At 43.5% G+C, this 18,589-nt stretch overlaps 1 protein-coding gene across 1 annotated transcript in view; it reads right to left on the bottom strand.

The window, feature by feature from the left end:
- The window catches only part of LOC137429749 (voltage-dependent L-type calcium channel subunit alpha-1D), a 519,508-nt gene that overhangs the window by 19,980 nt on the left and 480,939 nt on the right, over nt 1-18,589 (bottom strand). The window contains exons 36-42 of the mRNA XM_078779833.1: nt 15,922-16,049; nt 10,684-10,780; nt 10,234-10,336; nt 4,746-4,847; nt 3,689-3,813; nt 2,451-2,567; nt 1,182-1,609 (exon numbers count right to left, since the gene is read on the bottom strand). Coding sequence (XP_078635959.1) covers nt 1,182-1,609; nt 2,451-2,567; nt 3,689-3,813; nt 4,746-4,847; nt 10,234-10,336; nt 10,684-10,780; nt 15,922-16,049 — 1,100 coding nt within the window. The remainder of the gene's footprint in view (nt 1-1,181; nt 1,610-2,450; nt 2,568-3,688; nt 3,814-4,745; nt 4,848-10,233; nt 10,337-10,683; nt 10,781-15,921; nt 16,050-18,589) is intronic.

Here is an 18,589-nt window from a genome sequence, read left to right as displayed (position 1 = left end):
TTTCAATGTGCTTCCTGTTTCTGAAAGAGCATTGCGTGTGTTTGGCGGCAGAATAACTCGACAATCGCCAAATTTGGCACAGAGCTTCATATTGTACACACAGACGTGATTATCCAATACCCACGTGCTAGCCTATGGCTGTGGCACGAATACATAGCGACCTGTCCTAAATTTCATTTTGTATTCTTATTTGTGAGCTCAAACTTGATCAGCTTCACTCTTTCATTCCTCTTTTCTCCCGCCTCTGGAACAAACTCCCCCACTCTCTTCAATCCCACTCCTCCCTCCAGGTCTTTAAAACAGCTGTTCACCACCATCTCTTATCTTCCCCCATCCAAAACCTTGATCTTTTCTACCCCCCGCTAATTTCACCCCAGATCCACTTTTGTGAAATACCAACTACTTTCCTGGAAGTCCTAGCAGTGTCGATATGTTTCATACTTCTCCCACCCCACCCCACCCCACTTCCTGTGCCTCGTCCCCACAAGCCCTCTCCCTCCCACAGATCTCCCGATGTCCCTGCTCTCAAATGTTGTGTTTGTGTGCTTCCCCCTCTCTCCCCATCTTGTCGACCGCTCCCCTTATTATATGTTTTATGTGTCTGCTTGATTTTTTTTGTGCGATTAATGTCAGCTCTTTCACGAGCCTCGATCTTGTATACAGAAGAAAAAAAAATTGAAAGCTCCTGAAACGTTCACAATATGAAGCTCTGTACCAAATGAGGCGATGGTAGTTGCCCTCTTTGTCTAGTTATTCTGCTGACAAACACACAAACACTCAGATGCGATTATTTGCAATACTCAAGTGCTCGGCCTACGGCCGCGACGCGAGTAACTATCAAATGTGCACCATAAGCTATTACCTTAGCTTTACCAAGATAGACAAAAAAATCGACAATCTTTATACGAATCAATTTTAAGGCCAAAAGTGAAAATCTGTGAACCGGCACAAGTCTGGAATTTATAGTATGAATGAATAACTGCAACGGTTCCTTTGCAAACTTTTCTACTTCCTCTTTTCCAGCATAATCCCATTGTGAACTTTCTTTGTTCATACGTTTCTTGATGCAATCTGCCATGCGACTACATAACCTGCAATTTATTATCTCAGCCAACCTATTTTTGATAAAGCGTTCCTTTGGGAGAGCAAAATACAACTTCACCACATCAGTTTAACCATACCTCCCACAACTTCTTTGTCTTGTTCCTTCAGCGACGTCTGGTTTGCCAGTATTCCCCGTGCTCTCAACTTGCGTCAGTGATAACCCAGCCACACCTGGGAGCAATTGTTGGGTGCCTTGTACCGGGGGGGCTGGCGGTGTGTTGCTGGGCGTGGTACCCGCGCTGAGCGTGGGCAGTGCCAAAGCGGCATTGTTCAGGATGGCAAAGGCCTTGCTAGGTGTGTTAGGTAGGGATGTTTCGGGTTCCGGCCGAGATGCTGGTTGGCAAATGGGAAGCTGCGTGTGGTTGGTGACAAAAAGAAGAGCGGACGGCGTGCCCGGAGGATGCATGGTGAGTGGTCTCTGGGTGGCTAAGATCTGAGGGAGGGAATTCCTACGTTCATCAATGCCACCGTAAGGTACGTGGTTAGAGTACAGGCTTCCAGGTCTCTGTGGGATGATAATGACAGTGCAAGAGAGAAAAGTTTCAGCAGAAAGAGGATAGAGAATAATAAATAATTAATTAATCCAGGATGCATAGCTTTGCTAATTTGTTACACCGATATCATCATCATGCATAGGGAGCAGCTGGATGTGGATTTCATAATGTCTGTGGGCATGGCTAAGCTGATGATTCATTGTCTCCTGCCCCCTTACCCCAATTCTTCCACTCTCTGCAGAATATATCAGAGCAGCAATTTGGCCATGGTGCCAGCACAAATTGAACGACTCTTCTTAAAAAGGAACCATGGGATCTTTAACATCCATCAGTGAATGTGAGATGTGACAGTGGGTCTACACTGATGCGGTTAGGGTGCCGGCTTGGGATCCTAGGATCCTGGGTTCGAATCCCGGTCGATCGCTGAATTAACGCCAGGGGGGTTGACTCAGCCTGTCATCCTTCCGAGGTCGGCAAATTGAGCACCAGTTCATTGGTAATTCCTGGTGTGTCGCAAAAGGTGATTAACAGGGTTGATGGCAGGAAGGGCATACGGCTGTAAAACATTGTTTCAAAAAGGGGACCAAGGTTCCCGAAAAGGCCAACCCCTGCTCTGCAGGGAAAAATGGCCTCTAAAGGCGGTTCTACTATACAGTACACTGATGCAAAAGTACCTCTAAAGGCGTACTTCCTGCATGAATCATCAGGACGGTATTTTATAGTCAGGCAAAAAAATGAATCCAGACTATAAAGTTCAAAGATGAGTATACTTACTCACTGTGATAAAACAGCCTGAGATTTACTGAACATAGCAAGGAATATAAATAGTTTGATAGTTTGAGCAAGCCCTACCCGGTAGAGTTCATCCTCTCCATCTTGAATGCTGTCTGGCCTGTCGCCATCGTTTAGATCACCAGAGATGGCCCTTCGAATTTCTGGCCCGATGTCATGCAGGGTTCGTAATCCAGCCTGAAACATGTTGAAATTGTTTATGTCTGATTGGTGTGTAGATTTTGAAGCTGTTATTGTTTTAATTGTTTGCGTGCTACGGTAGTGCTGCCGAGACGACCACACTTTTGGCAAATATGTGATTCTGTGCACCGCGCCATCGCAACTTAGGCAGTGAAATGTTGTTGCTGACGAACTGGTGACATGGTATAGTTGTAATTTTGGGAAACACTTAGGAGATGATGTAAGTACGCAACAAATGATTCATCAAAATAAACTGACCACAAAGATGCTAACCAAATGAATGCGCAATGTACAGTCGAAATGATGAATTTTGTTGGTTCTTTTCAGCAGAATATGTATCACAGTTCAGTGCTAGAGCAGTTATCGTAAAGAATTTGTTTACACAGACAAAACGGACACTGATGGAGCAAAATGCCATGGAGCAGGATTAAAATTCTTTTTTTTAGAAAAGAGGAAGAGGAAGCAGAGGGAGAAGAATAATAAAAAGAAGCAACTAGAAGATGGAAAGTTGTGTTCCTAATCATAAATAAGCAAAGTCCTAAACACAATCATGTACATGATATGAAAAATACTTGCGCAACATTTACGTCAGTGATGGATTTATGTCAGGATGTGACATGTGACGTGTGCATCTTACGTGTCTGTACTACCTGGCTCACTGAAAGTGGCCATATTATTAAATTTTTAAAATAAGGTATATCAATTTTATTAAGAATTGGAGTTTTTTTATTGTGACGTTAACCTTCCTTGTGTGAAAATAACAGTGCACAGCAAAATTTGGGCAAATGCAGTCTAAGTCCTCTGGCAAGATTGTGTGGCACAGGAGCTGTGAATCATGTTACTGTTATGGGTTAATCAATATGGCCGAACAAATTACAAGGTTTGCACTCAATGGCCTTTTGCTGTTTATCCAAGATTAAAACTGTGCACATAAACCTTCACGAGACAGAGACACAGACAGAGACAGAGAGAAAGAGACAGAGACAGAGACACAGAGAGACAGAGACAGAGACAGAGAGAGAGAGAGAGAGAGAGAGAGAGAGAGAGAGAGAGAGAGAGAGAGAGAGAGAGAGAGAGAGAGAGAGAAGGACTTGTGAAGAACGACTGTAATTGTCAACCTGCAGAGCAACTGTGTTCCTTTGCCCGATGCCCAAGGCTCCTTGTTCCTTGCGCTTCTTGAACTTGCGGAAATAATCCTGGATTAAAAATGTGGCATAAAACTTCCCAACAGTAACTTCATCATCTGCGGGGAAGCACACGGACGAACAAAATAACAGAATAAACCACTATCCTTAGCCATGAAGGAGATAGAGCAATGATAACTCACAATCAAACCAAAACAGGAGGGAAAGTTTGAGGAGTCAGAATACCCCTGAGCGAGAGGGGTATTGAATCTTCTGGGTTGGGTCGAGTCAAATGGAAAGCAATTTTGAAATCCGGTGAGGACTAAAAATGTGCTTTTTATCGTAACCCAACACAGACACAACAGATGAAGTCACATACACATTACACTTTAAATATGATTCCTCACTGTTGCCCATTTAAATGAAAATTGGTGTGTGTGTGTGTGTGTGTGTGTGTGTGTATAGTGTATATGGGTGCATGTGTGTTTGTGTGTTAATGTGTGTGTGTGTGTGAATGTGTGTTTGTATATGTGTGTATGTGTGTGTAAATGTGTGTGTGTGTGTGTGTGTGTATGTGTGTATGTGTGTGAATGTGCGGATGTGTGTGTGTGTGTGTGTGTGTGTGTGTGTGTGTGTGTGTGTGTGTGTGTGTGTGTGTGTGTGTGTGTGTGTGTGTGTGTGTAAGTTGTTGTTGGCTGCTATCTCCACACGTGGGTGTTTGGGGAAATGGAACCGAGACCAACCAGGTCTCAAAGTATCCACATCCGTTGTTTGTGTGTGTCATGTGTGTGTGTAAAGTAAATTGAAAAGGCATAGTACATTGGAATAGATTAAAAAATGATACAGAGTGATGCTTGGTGCACAAAAAAAAAAAAAAAAATCAAGGTCACATTCACTTTCAGCGACAAAGAAAAAGAGTGATCACAAAGCATAACTTACCTAACTTTCTTGGTTTAGCCTGACTCAATTTTAACTTGTAAATGATACCTGGTTAATTTTTGAAAACGCTTTGGCTATCAAACCGTGTTTCTGCTCAGGGTAGGAAACCAACCTCCAGCTGGAGGAACCACCTGATCCAGCAGCTTCATGTTGGTACGTTTCCAGATCTTCTTTATAACTGCACGCAGCTCTTCGTTAGCTTGCTCAAGATTTCCTAGAGAAAGCCAGAGATGTTCAAAAGAAGAAGAAGAAAAATTCCCATAATTTCCTGTTCGTAAATGTATATTTAATCCACTACAACACAACACAACACAACATGCATTTTAAAGGCCATTTTCCCTACGAGAGCGGGGGTTAGCCTTGCGGTCCCCATTACAATCTTCTCCATTTTGCCCTATTTTCTGCATCTCTCCTTGTTAACCCCCTTGCCCACATTTCGTCTTCCACCATCTTTAGCCAAGTCTTTCTCGGTCTTCCCCGTCCTCTACTTCCTTCTACATTCATTTCCATCATTCTTCTCAACCAGTCACTTTCATCCTTCCTCAACACATGACCAAACCATCTCAACCTGTTCCTCTTCACAGCATCAATCACAGGCTCTATTCTCATCATCTTTCGCAATTCATCATTTGTCTTCCTCTCTCTCAACGATACTCCGCACATCCGTCGAACCATTCGCATTTCCACCCTTTCCAACCTTCGTTGCTGCTCTACGTTCATTACCCATGTCTCGCTCCCATAAATCATAACACTTCTCACACATGCAGCATACACCTTTCCCTTCAGCTTCAACGACACTTTCCTCATCATCAGCACGCCACTCAGTTCCCGAAACTTCTTCCATGCACATCTCACTCGAGCAACCGTTGCCGAGTCTGATCCACCTTCTCCATTCAGCATGTCTCCGAGGTAGCAAAATGTTTTCACACCTTCCAGCTTCACGCCGTCTCCAAGATCCAACTTAACATTTCCTCCATCTGCAGCTCCCTCTGTGCACACCTTACATTTGAATGTAGCTGCCACACTGGTTAATGACCCTCTCAGACCACTACATTTTTGATGAACCCACTCAGCACACATTGTACATTGAATGGAGTTCACTCCGACACCCTTCCTGCACACAGCACACGGCCACTTCCCAGTTCTTTCCACCTCACCACATGCTTTACCACTTGCCATCACCTTCGTCTTTCCGATATTCACCTTCAGACCTTTTGTCTCCATACATTCCTTCCACTTGTTCATCTTTTCCTTCAGTCCATCCATACTTTCCGCAATCAACACCAGATCATGTGCATACAACAACTCCCACGGTAAACCCTCCTTTACGTTCTGAGCCAGCACCTCCATCACAGCTACAAATAGTAGTGGACTTAGTACCGACCCCTGATGCACTCCCACCTTCACCTCAAACTCACCACTGTTCCCGTCCTTCGTCCTTACAGCTGTGCGCGCTCTTTTGTACATTGCCATCACTACTCTGATCAACCATTCCTCCACTCCTAACTTCCTCAATGCCCATGTCAATACTTTGCGTGGAACCCTATCGAATGCTTTCTCCAGATCAACAAACCCAAGAAACAACTTCTTCCTCTTCTCCATGTACTTCTCCTGCAACTGCCTCACAATGAAAAGCGCGTCTGTCGTTCCTCTTCCTGGCATAAATCCAAACTGCATTTCGTCGATCTTCACTTTCTTCCTTATCCTCCTCTCCAACACCCTTTCCAATACCTTCATTCCATGCTCCAATAACTTTATCGCTCGGTACGAGCCACACTCCAGAGGGTCACCTTTCCCCTTGTATAGAGGGACGAGGGTACTCAGTTCCCAATCCACTGGAATGCGGCCTTCTTTCACCACCAGATTACAGATCTCTGTCATTCTCTTCACACCCTAACTTCCTGCTGCCTTCAACATATCTCCCACAACTCCCGTCGGCCCTCCCGCTTTTCTACCCTTCATGGCTTTTATCGCTTCCTCAACTTCCTTCTCAGTTATCTTCTCTGCCGTTCCTAAAACTGGGTTACTCTCTATGTTGCCATCCTATTCATTCTCTGTATTCAACAGCATTTCCATATATCTTTTCCATCTTCCTTTAATTCCATCTGGGTCGACAACGATTTGTCCCACTTCATCCTTCAAGCAACTCACCCCCATCACATCACACCTCGCTTTCGCTGTCTGCTTTGCAATCCTGAATACTGCTTTCTGACCCTCTTCCGAATCCAAGCATTCTCCGAACATTTTCCTACATGTTCGGAGAACGCTTGGATTCGGAAGAGGGTCAGAAAGCAGTATTCAGGATTGCAAAGCAGATAGCGAAAGAGAGGTGTGATGTGATGGGGGTGAGTTGCTTGAAGGATGAAGTGGGACAAATCGTTGTCGACCCAGATGGAATTAAAGGAAGATGGAAAAGATATATGGAAATGCTGTTGAATCCATTATCAATCCACTATCCACTATCTATCCACGATCCACTATCACCACTATCCACTATCAATAATCCACTATCAATATGATTTTTATTTTTGAATGTCTGCATGGTTTTTGTTTGTTTCTCTAACCAGTAGGTGTCAGCCCTTATAATTGTGTTCTGTAATTTAATGAACTGAAATGTCCTGCTTTTCTTTCATTTGAAGCAAAAGATGAGTCTAAACTCTAAAGATAAATAAAAGTACAACTTTTTATGTAGTCACCTGACTGAATCTACCAATAGGGTGACTTTGATAGTTTCTATTTCTTTATGCAAGGGAAAATCATGAGTCCAAATTTAATAAAGCAGCAATAAATATGGAAATAGAAATGGCCTTAAAACGATCATTCATTCATTCATAGTGTATGTAGCATGTTCAAATGTTGGCAATCTTTTATAATTTAGAAAATTCTCATATCAACCACTTCCGTAAATATGCATCAACTAATTAGTGTTTCAGCTATCAATCGTTAAACTGGCGGTCACATCTGCTTGCATTAGTTGGTGGATGCTAAGGATCCCACTGCATTCTTTGTGAGGAGTAGGTGAGTTATCACTGGCACTGTGCCCAAATTCCACATTCCTGCCCTGACATCCCGAGTCAGAGTGGTGACCTGATCAGAACTGGAGCATCGTAACTGCTTCGGCAGCACCTATGCTCTGCCTTGGACATGTCACATGATGATGCTGATGATGATTATGATGATGATAATGATGATGATGATGATGATGATGATGATGATGATGATGACGGTGACGGTGATGATGATGACGGTGACGGTGACGATGATGATATCTGCTTCTTGTGATATGATGAATAAACAAGCATTCTGAGTATTGCGCTGCAATACATGTCCCCTACCGGCAGTCTGTCGTCCGGAAAACTGTTGGGGAAATTACCAAGGGTTATTTACCCACAGGTTCTGAATCGTTCCCAATCGCTAATTACCTCAGGACGGGCTCACCTGTGATTCGCACTCGGGACTTCGATTTATACACCTTGCAGACAGGTCAGCAGAAGCACAACAAAAGAAGTTGTTGATAAAGAACCTTTCGAGTCGCTAAATATCAGTAATTTATTATATTTTCCGGTTCACGATCAATGATCGATGTGTGTATATATATTTGTTGCTCGGCTTGGCTCCGCCCCTCCCGAAAGCGCGCGCTGTGTCACGCTTTTGACGTCCGCGAGACGAGGCTGAGGGCGCGCGGTGCGGCTTGAGGGGAACTCTGGAATAAACAAGAGATATCCATAAAAAAAAAAAAATTCGTTTAATTAACGATATCTGCCAAACCACGTGCCCTATCGCAAATTCCAAAAAGACATTTTAGTAGACTGACATGCTGAACAGATCTGTGAAGCTTCCCCTCTATTGGATCAAAAATGAGGGAGCAGCTCGGTTTTAAAGGTTCATGCTTAAAAACGTCATAACTCTGAAACCATGTGAAGCATGACGTCATGCTCGATGACTTTTTTGTTCGTCATGGGTATGCGATTCTGCCTGCAAAGTTTGGCATCGATCTGTTTAGCCGTTGCAGAGAAAAAGGGGTTTTTGTGTTTTCACGAAAAACAATATGGTGGCCGAACCACGTGACCTGTGATGTCATAATTACCATTAAAATATTCCACAGACCGAGTTCCTCCAATGGTGAAAATTTGATCTCAATCGGTCCTATTATTGCAGAGAAATTGGTTTTTAAAAGAAATTAAAACTTAAAATGGCACTGAGTGAAGTATCATCAGAATTATCAGAATTCCCAAAGTTCAAAGTGCCACAACTTTGTCAAAAATGATCGAAACGTCGTGAGGTTCGAACTTGATCTGTAACTTATCATGAGGAAACCATGTACCAAGTTTGAAATCATTAGCATTAAGCGTTTAGAAAAAAAAGTCCGGAAAACTGTTCTTTGCGTGACGGACTGACGGACGGACAGACTGACGGACTGACAGACGGACAGATGGAGGGACGGCATGCAAACCTATAGTCCCCTCCGGTGTACACCGGTAGGGGCCTAATAAGGCAAAAGCACCAAAAAGCCAGTTGGTGTATTGCTCAAAGTTAGTTAGTTGGTTCACTTCTCTGATAGACATTTTAAAAGTTGTTAAACAAGACTGATGGTCTAACAGTGGCATCGCCAGGCTTGGATATGCTGAGTGGAGGATCTGCTGTCCCCCCCTGTCATGTGACCAGATCCTCAGCTCTGATTTGTGGACGTTTGTGAGGGGCATACGTACATACATGCGATATGCGGGTGTCTTCTGATACCTCAGGGAGATGGATGCCCCTGCCTTGCATAACCCCAGGTCACTTGTGGGCAAGGTGTAGTACCTGTTAGCCTCCTTTACTAGGGTAACGGTCCACAGCCATGCGGTTTAAATAGCAGGTGGCTCTGCACATCTGGTGGAAGAGAGTCCAGTGGACTCCAACAGCACGGGCGGAAGAGGATGAATTTCCCAACGGCCAGCAGAGGGACGGAGAGGAGTGGTGACCCCCCGTCGACACCACACACTTACCCGTGTGTACCAGCCAGAGAAAGGCAATATGATGGCAAAGGCCATCATTGCCCGAGGAGACTCGACATGATTGATATACATACACTGGACGGACAAACACGGTTCCAGACGGCATTACCCTACGGGCTACGCCACAAAAAATGTTCAACAACATGTGGTGGCCATCTGTCGTATGATTTCCACAACAGATTTGTGCCACAATAAATAAGAATTGGAGTTGAAATTTACTTTATTCAATAGCTGATTATTTTGTACTTAATTGTACCCATGTCAAATACATGGTCAGTATGGTAAGAAAAACAGCTATTCAAAATGAAGTTTTCTTTAATTAACTTTCGAAAGGACCTCCAATGTCCAACAACACCGACAGATAAGGTGGTTGCGGCAATATAACAGGAGTTATTTTACGAGGAAGTGTAATTCAGCTTTTCCCACTGATCTAGCTGAAAATGTGAATGAGAATACAAATCCCGTACTCGTCTAAATGTGTACCTTCACCTGTACCTTCACCTCCTATTGGTGATTGCAGAATTCAAGATTGGTTTGTAACGAGTATCGGGTGATCAAAAATCATGAATAACATTCGCAAATTATTTCAGAGTACAAACTCACCATCTGTTTTTATCTTGAGTGATGTGCGGACGAGAGCGAAAAGTGTCGCATTAAACATTACTGTTCCATCGCTGTTCAAGGGCATATTCATGGAGACCAGGCGCTGTAAGGATGGACGTAACACAAAAGTGAGAAGGATCAGTTACAAAACATTCACGTTGATGCAAAATGTGTTGCATAAAGAAATACACTCTTTGGGATGCCGCAGATCTATTTATCCAACATCATAAAATAGTCAGTAACAAGAAGTTGACTGTTACATTATGAAAAGCTCAGACCCAATTGAAGACTCCATTTTGCTGACTTGATTCAGTCAAAATCATGAATGTGCAAATCGAGTCCTTATGCCTGCTATAACATCTCAATAGGCGTTTGTTGATTCAAAAAGACGATAAATTTAAATGATGATGATGATGGGTTTATTATGGAAGGAGAGACAGCCTGACTTACTTTGCAAGCAACACGGTGGGGACAAAGCTTCCCAAAACCTAGTGGTGGCTGGATTCTTCGCAAAAGGGTCACCACGTCTACGTGCTTGATGCGGCCCCTGCAGGTAAGATAAAACCTGGTAAGTTCAGCACAAGTTGCAGTAGTATGATGTTTAAAAAAAATACATTACATGTTAAAAGAAGATGCATAGGAGAATACCCAAACAGCCTGTATGTGTACGTACGTGCACACACACACACACACACACACACACACACACACACACACACACACACACACACACACACACACACACACACACACACACACACACACACACACACACACACACACACACACACACACGCCAAAAATGAATATGCTGACCCTCACTGCAACATTGCAACAATATGCTGACATCATGTGCACAAATTACAAGATCTGTTTCACAAAATTCAAACTTGTTGCTTCATGATTTAAAATGCATCTTAAGCATTAAAAATGCATAAAGCATCAACAGACCAAAAAAAAAAAAAAAAGAAAAAAAAGAAGAACAATATATATATATATATATATATATATATATATATATATATATATATATATATATATATATATATATATATATATACTGAAACACAAAAGAAACTTACCACCTTTGAAACCATTAAATATCAACAATAACACTGCGTGTAGTAAATGTGTGAACTTATTTGTGGACAATAGTGTCCTCACTGTCAGACAAAACGGTCACAGATGGTCACTTGAACCTTCAATGGTCACTTCATAGCACAGCTGTTGAACAGCCGTTTTGACTGTCAGTGATTAGCCAAGGGGTACGGGATGATTTTAATGAGCTGCACGTGATGTCTTGATATTGGCTTTAAAAAGGCCAGTGCAAAATGGGCATTTTGACCGAAACATTTGACCATTTTGACCAACTTCAAAAAGACCGAAAACGCAAAAGAAACTTACCACCTTTGAAATCTTTAAATATCAACAATAACACTGCGTGTAGTAAATGTGTGAACTTATTTGTGGACAATAGTGTCCTCACTGTCAGACAAAACGGTCACGGATGGTCACTTGAACCTTCAATGGTCACTTCATAGCACAGCTGTTGAACAGCCGTTTTGACTGTCAGTGATTAGCCAAGGGGTACGGGATGATTTTAATGAGCTGCACGTGATGTCTTGATATTGGCTTTAAAAAGGCCAGTGCAAAATGGGCATTTCAATCAACATGCCACGATTGTCAAGGGATAAACGGCAGCATGCCCTGGGCATGCTGCAAGGCGGACTGAGCTACCGTGAGGTGGCACGTCGCCTTGGCTGTTCACACCAGACGATATCGGCCCTGGTGGACAGAGACACCCTCCACAACTCTGCAGATGACAGACCTCGATCAGGGAGGCCAAGAGTCACCACTGCAAGGCAGGACAGGCAAATGGTCCGAAGTCACCTGCGGGATCGATTCCGTCCAGCATCCCGCACTGCGGCAGAAACTCCGGGGCATGCAAACCACGGATCTCCAATGATACTGCACGAAGACGACTGCATGACTATGGTCTGACTGCCAGAAGACCATACAGAGGCCCCGTGATGATGGCTGCCCATCGCCGCAACCGACAGAGATGGTGCCAGCAGCATCAGCGGTGGACCTTGGCGCAGTGGAACGAGGTCGCTTTCAGCGATGAGTCAAGGTTCTGTGTGGACAGTCCTGATGGGGTGAGCGTGTCTGGAGAAGAACTGGCGAGCGATATGCCGATTGTTGCGTGCGTCAAGCCAACAGGTGGGGTGGCCCAAGTGTGATGGTGTGGGCCGCCATATCAGGCCGGTACAGGACGCCACTGGTGGTTGTGGATGGGAATCTTAACACCCAGCGGTATGTGGATAACATCCTGCGACCTCATCTGCTGCCATTCCTGCTAGACCACCCAGAACTGAGAACCTTTCAGCATGACAACGCTCGTCCCCATGCTGCTCGCTTTACCACTGCATTTCTCCAAGGCGAGAACATCAACACCATGCAGTGGCCTGCGTTCTCCCCTGACCTGAATCCCATAGAGCACCTGTGGGATGAGCTTGGGAGACGCGTAGTTGGCAGGGCCAGGACATGGGCAGAGCTGCTTCAGACATTGAGGACTGAGTGGGACAGAATCCAGCAGCAATCCATCCAAAGACTGGTAGGCAGTATACGCCGACGATGCACTGCCTGTATCCAAAACAATGGTGGCCACACACGCTATTGAAAGGGGACTGACATTGCACCCTGTGCTGTTCTGTACTGTAGAACAAACTGATGAGATGGTGTATCTTGGTCAAAAACTTGACATGTCATCAATAAAATGCCAATGTTTCAATTAGCAATTGTTGGTTTGTTTTATTTTGAACTGTTACAATTTTATTACATTTCAAACAAGTGATAAGTTTCTTTTGCGTTTTCGGTCTTTTTGAAGTTGGTCAAAATGGTCAAATTATTTGGTCAAAATGCCCATTTTGCACTGGCCTTTTTAAAGCCAATATCAAGACATCACGTGCAGCTCATTAAAATCATCCCGTACCCCTTGGCTAATCACTGACAGTCAAAACGGTTCTTCAACAGCTGTGCTATGAAGTGACCATTGAAGGTTCAAGTGACCATCCATGACCGTTTTGTCTGACAGTGAGGACACTATTGTCCACAAATAAGTTCACACATTTACTACACGCAGTGTTATTGTTGATATTTAAAGGTTTCAAAGGTGGTAAGTTTCTTTTGCGTTTCAGTATATATATATATATATATATATATATATATATATATATATATATATATATATATATATATATATATATATATATATATATAATATATATATATATATATATATACAGTGCATTCAGAAAGTATTCAGACCCCTTCACTTTTTTCACATTTTGTTACGTTGCAGCCTTATGCTGAAATCGTTTAAATTCATTTTTTCCCTCATCAATCTACACTCAATACCGCAAAATGACAAAGAGAAAACAGGATTTAAAAAAGTTTTGCAAATTTATTAAAAAGAAAAAACTGAAATATCACATTGACATAAGTATTCAGACCCTTAACTCAGTACTTAGTTGAAGCACCTTTGGCAGCGATTACAGCCTTGAGTCTTCTTGGGTATGACGCGACAAGCTTTGCACACCTGGATTTTGGGATTTTCTGCCATTCTTCTCTGCAGAATCTTTTCAAGCTCTGTCAGGTTGGATGGGGACCGTTGGTGGACAGCCATTTTCAGGTCTCTCCAGAGATGTTCGATTGGGTTCACGTCAGTGCTCTGGCTGAGCCACTCAAGGACCTTCACAGAGTTGTTCCTAAGCCACTCCTGCGTTGTCTTAGCTGTGTGCTTAGGGTCATTGTCCTGTTGGAAGGTGAACCTTCGGCCCAGTTTGAGGTCCTGAGCGCTCTGTTTCAGGTTTTCATTAAGGATATCTCTGTACTTTGCTCCGTTCATTGTTCCCTCAACCCTGACCAGTCCCCCAGTCCCTGCTGCTGAAAAACACCCCCACAGCATGATGCTGCCACCACCACGCTTCACCGTTGGGATGGTATTGGGCAGGTGATGATCGGTGCCTGGTTTCCTCCAGACATGACGCTTAGAATTGAGGCCAAACAGTTCAATCCTGGTTTCATCAGACCACAGAATCTTGTTTCTCACAGTATGAGAGTCCTTTAGGTGCTTTTTTGCAAACTCCAAGCGGGCTTTCATGTGTCTTTCACTGAGGAGAGGCTTCCATCTGGCCACTCTGCCATAAAGCCCAGATCGGTGGAGTGTTGCAGTGATGGTTGTCCTTCTGGAAGTTTCTCCCATCTCCACACAGGATCTCTGGAGCTCAGCCAGAGTGACCATCGGGTTCTTGGTCACCTCTCTTACCAAGGCCCTTCTGCCCCCCTTTGCTAAGTTTGGCCGGGCGGCCAGCTCGAGGAAGATTGATTTAAGGACTGCTTAGAACAGTCCTGGTTGTTCCAAACTTCTTCCATTTAAGAATTATGGAGGCCGCTGTGCTCTTGGGAACCTTCAATGCATTAGAATTTATTTTGTGGGCTTCCCCAGATCTGTGCCTCCACACAATCCTGTCTCTGAGCTCTGCAGGCAGTTCCTTCAACCTCATGGCTTGGTTTTTGCTCTGATATGCATCGTCAGCTGTGAGACCTTATATAGACAGATGTGTGCCTTTCCAAATGATGTCCAATCAATTGAAATTACCACAGGTGGACTCCAATCAAAGTGTAGAAACATCTCAAAGATGATCAAGAGAAATGGGAGGAACCTGAGCTAAATTTCAAGTGTCATAGCAAAGGGTGTGAATACTTATGTCAATGTGATATTTCAGTTTTCTTTTTAAAATAAATTTGCAAAACTTTCTAAAATCCTGTTTTCTCTTTGTCATTATGGGGTATTGAGTGGAGATTGATGAGGGAAAAAATGAATTTAAACGATTTCAGCATAAGGCTGCAACATAACAAAATGTGAAAAAGTGAAGGGGTCTCAATACTTTCTGAATGCACTGTATATCCATCATGTCTCTCACCCATAATTGGAAATAATAACCAATCATCTATCACTTAATCACTTACCCCAGATGGCTAGGATTATATAAACTAACCTCCATGCTCTTCCAGCCAAAGAAAGCTGCATAAAGCAACCAAGAAATGCTATACAAGGTAGGTCTCTTTGCTGTTTCAAACCCTACCTGGGTTCGTCTACGGCTGCAGACCTTCACAAGCAGCACGTATTCGGTAGGTTAAGCATAAGTTTAAGTGTTGGTATTCTTTTACATGTGCCTGCAGCTGTAGAGGAACACAGGTGGAGCTCTATGATATTGAGAATGAAATTATCTTCCTGGTATTGACTGCTGCACAATCCTACTGAGAAGTAGGGGACTGTAGCTCTGCTGAGCTCAGGCCTAAGAGGCAGAGCATATGCAACTGGTGAGCCAGAAGATCCATAAAAAAAAAGTTTCCTCAGAAGGAATTTCAATGCAGGAACACATTATGCCCATCAAAGCCTGCACTATACATTAAAGCCTGCACGAGTACTATATTGTGAACTTATGGTTGTTTTTCCATGCTTCATTCTTTTTAACTGCTGAGGATCAAGCAAGGAAGCAGCATGTATCATTTTAAAGCATTTGCGTATGACTTAGCCAGGGTTTGAACCACCGACCTCCCACACTTAGAGTGGACGCTCTAACCATTAAGCAACCGAGTGTAGTAATAAACTGAGCCACTTACTTAGCTTCTGGGTCATACTCTGCCCAAATCCGTTTGAACTCATCAAGGTGGTGAGGTCCCAGTATGGACCAATCACGGGTCAGGTAGTCGAAGTTGTCCATAATAACAGCAACAAACAGGTTGATAATCTGTGCAGGTGAGTCGGAGTGAAGGGTGAGTGAATTTCCATTCCTGGAAGAGCACGACAATCTTGTGACTATTGTAACTATGATATCTGAACTTGAGTGCCTTTTGTATTTCCTGTTATTGGAATAACAACGCATCTTTGTTCATTTATAACCCATAGACACCATCCTGTGATGGTGTAACTTGTACGTGCATCACAATGCAAATTCCTGATGAAGAAATGTATAATATCTGAGACTCCGCACTGAATGGCCTACTTTGTCAACCCCATTGATAAATATGTGACTTGTATGGGTTCGATTTAAGCTTAAAAGGACAAACACGATTAAAATTAAAAGGATAGAGGATAGACCATCAAATAATGAAACCTTTCTTTTCTTTGCAGATTGGTAATTATTATATCGTAGTTACAAATATGTATCACATCATACGTCCAAGTTAGGAGAATATTGTTGAAAAGGTTTTCTGTGGATTTTTGTAGATGTTGATGGTCAAGCCAAAGCCTCATGGGCTCCACTTTTTGTCTCCAGTTTCTAAAGCTCAAGTAAGAGCTGTGGCACATTAAAATCATGCACTCATACGCAGACAGCGACAGCAGAACGTCTACAAGACGACGTCGGACAAATACGGCCGGTCGTTGACCAAGAGGAAAGTTACTTCCTCAAACACATTAAGTGGTTGTGGCGCCATCTTGTGACACACAATGTTTCATATAGGATGGTACAATTATCCTTTACATTTCCCATTAAACTTTGAAAGATCACGTGAATTTTCCAGAAAGGCACAATGTAGAATGACAGGGCCCGCTTACCACCCAAATTTTAACCCATGTGAATATTTCCTATGTGTGAATTTGAATAATCAGGTCTTTACAAAGCCTGGTGTTGGCTTAGCGGTTAGGGTGCCGGCTTGGGATCCTAGGATCTTGGGTTCGAATCCCGGTCGATCGCTGAATTAACGCCAGGGGGGTTGACTCAGCCTGTCATCCTTCCGAGGTCGGCAAATTGAGTACCAGCTTGCTGGGATGAATGATCCCGGTGTGTACCCCGGCTTAGAATAGGTACACCGTATCCCTGCGCATCGTAAGAGCGTGACCAAGGGTTGGCGTCAAGAAGGGCATCCGGCCATAAAAACTGCCTCAAAAAGGGAACCATGAGGTCATGGGGCCCGCAAGGCTAACCCCCGCCCTAGCGGGGAAAATGGCCTTAAAACGACCATTCATTCATTCATATATTACAAAAAGGCCACAAACTCACTGAGCTGAGGGTGAAAGTTGTGAAATTGTTCAACTCAATCGACAGGAACATGTTTCGCAAAGTAGTCAATAATTTCAGTCGCCGGATGAAGGAAGTGAACATGTTCATGACAAATACATCTCCAACGAAGATTGTTTACATTTCATGAATACCAAGGATTACTGTTATCAACTACAATATGGAGATAGCATCATTGACAAGGGACTGACAATATCGTTCAGAGGTGGCATGGTCACTTTTGAGCTGTTTAGTCTGGGTTCGATCCCCGTTTGATCCCTGACCTGACAATAAACTTTCACTCTGCCTCGCAGACTGGGCCTTGCATTAATGAGTGTGCCGTCTCGAACATGGGATGGTAAGCAGAGGTCCTGTTTGTCAGCCTTTGCTCAGATGATTATACAAAACCATGAGTGGTAGTCTCCATTTGCTGTTACACCTGATGTAACTGCACAGTTTAGAAAAATTCCAATGTGGTATGGAAGAAAAATGTAAGGCACCGTGATAGTCCATGTTTGACATTTGAATTTCTTCATGTGAGGATAAGTCTGCCATTTCTACCGTGCAGCAATGAGACTTTGTGATCTCGTTCACAATAATTGTGCCACCACGTTTCATCTTGAGCAATGATGCGCTGAAAGAAAGTTTTTAAAATATATATACAAGAGCATGGGTACTCTTGGTCCATGGAGGAGCTAAATGACAAATGTTAGCAGGTGCACAAATTACCAAAGATGGGGAGGAGGGCAATGGATGTACACCTGTAGGAAGGAAGCAATAACACAAAACGAGTAACAATGGTTTGTGAAGGAAGAACCGGAAAGAATCAACATGTGCAGGAGAGATTGGGGATGTGCAAGCGTGAGCGCATGAGATGTTGATGGGCAGCGGACTTAAAAGACTGAGGTGAGGACGAGACAGGGCGATCGTTCTACAATCAGAAAAAGAAGGGGACAAATGAATACAGGTGGGCAACTGGAATTTGGGGGTATCAGGTGAGGGTTTCTTGAAAAATACATGCAACCTGGAGTGGCCTGAAAAGAGCATGGGGAGGAGAGGGAAGGAGGATCAAGACCAGATGTGAGCGCATATTGAGACACCACCAACTTGCCACCAGTGGGATAGTAACGGAACCAGAGAATCAGTCTCTCGTCTTGATTTCAATTATGCAGAAAGCCTTGTTTTCATCTGCCTCGAGAGGAGCAAGGTAGTGGGAACACCAGCACAGAGTGGGGAGCCATACTCCATGGTGCTCTGTATGAAAGACTTAAACACCAGGATAAGCCTGG

The sequence above is a fragment of the Myxine glutinosa genome, chromosome 6, assembly GCF_964187855.1.
Source record: "Myxine glutinosa chromosome 6, kmMyxGlut1.1, whole genome shotgun sequence".
NCBI classification, from domain to species: domain Eukaryota; kingdom Metazoa; phylum Chordata; class Myxini; order Myxiniformes; family Myxinidae; genus Myxine; species Myxine glutinosa.
The sequence above is the reverse complement of the archived record's forward strand: the minus strand, read 5'-3'. Positions and strand labels throughout refer to the sequence as shown.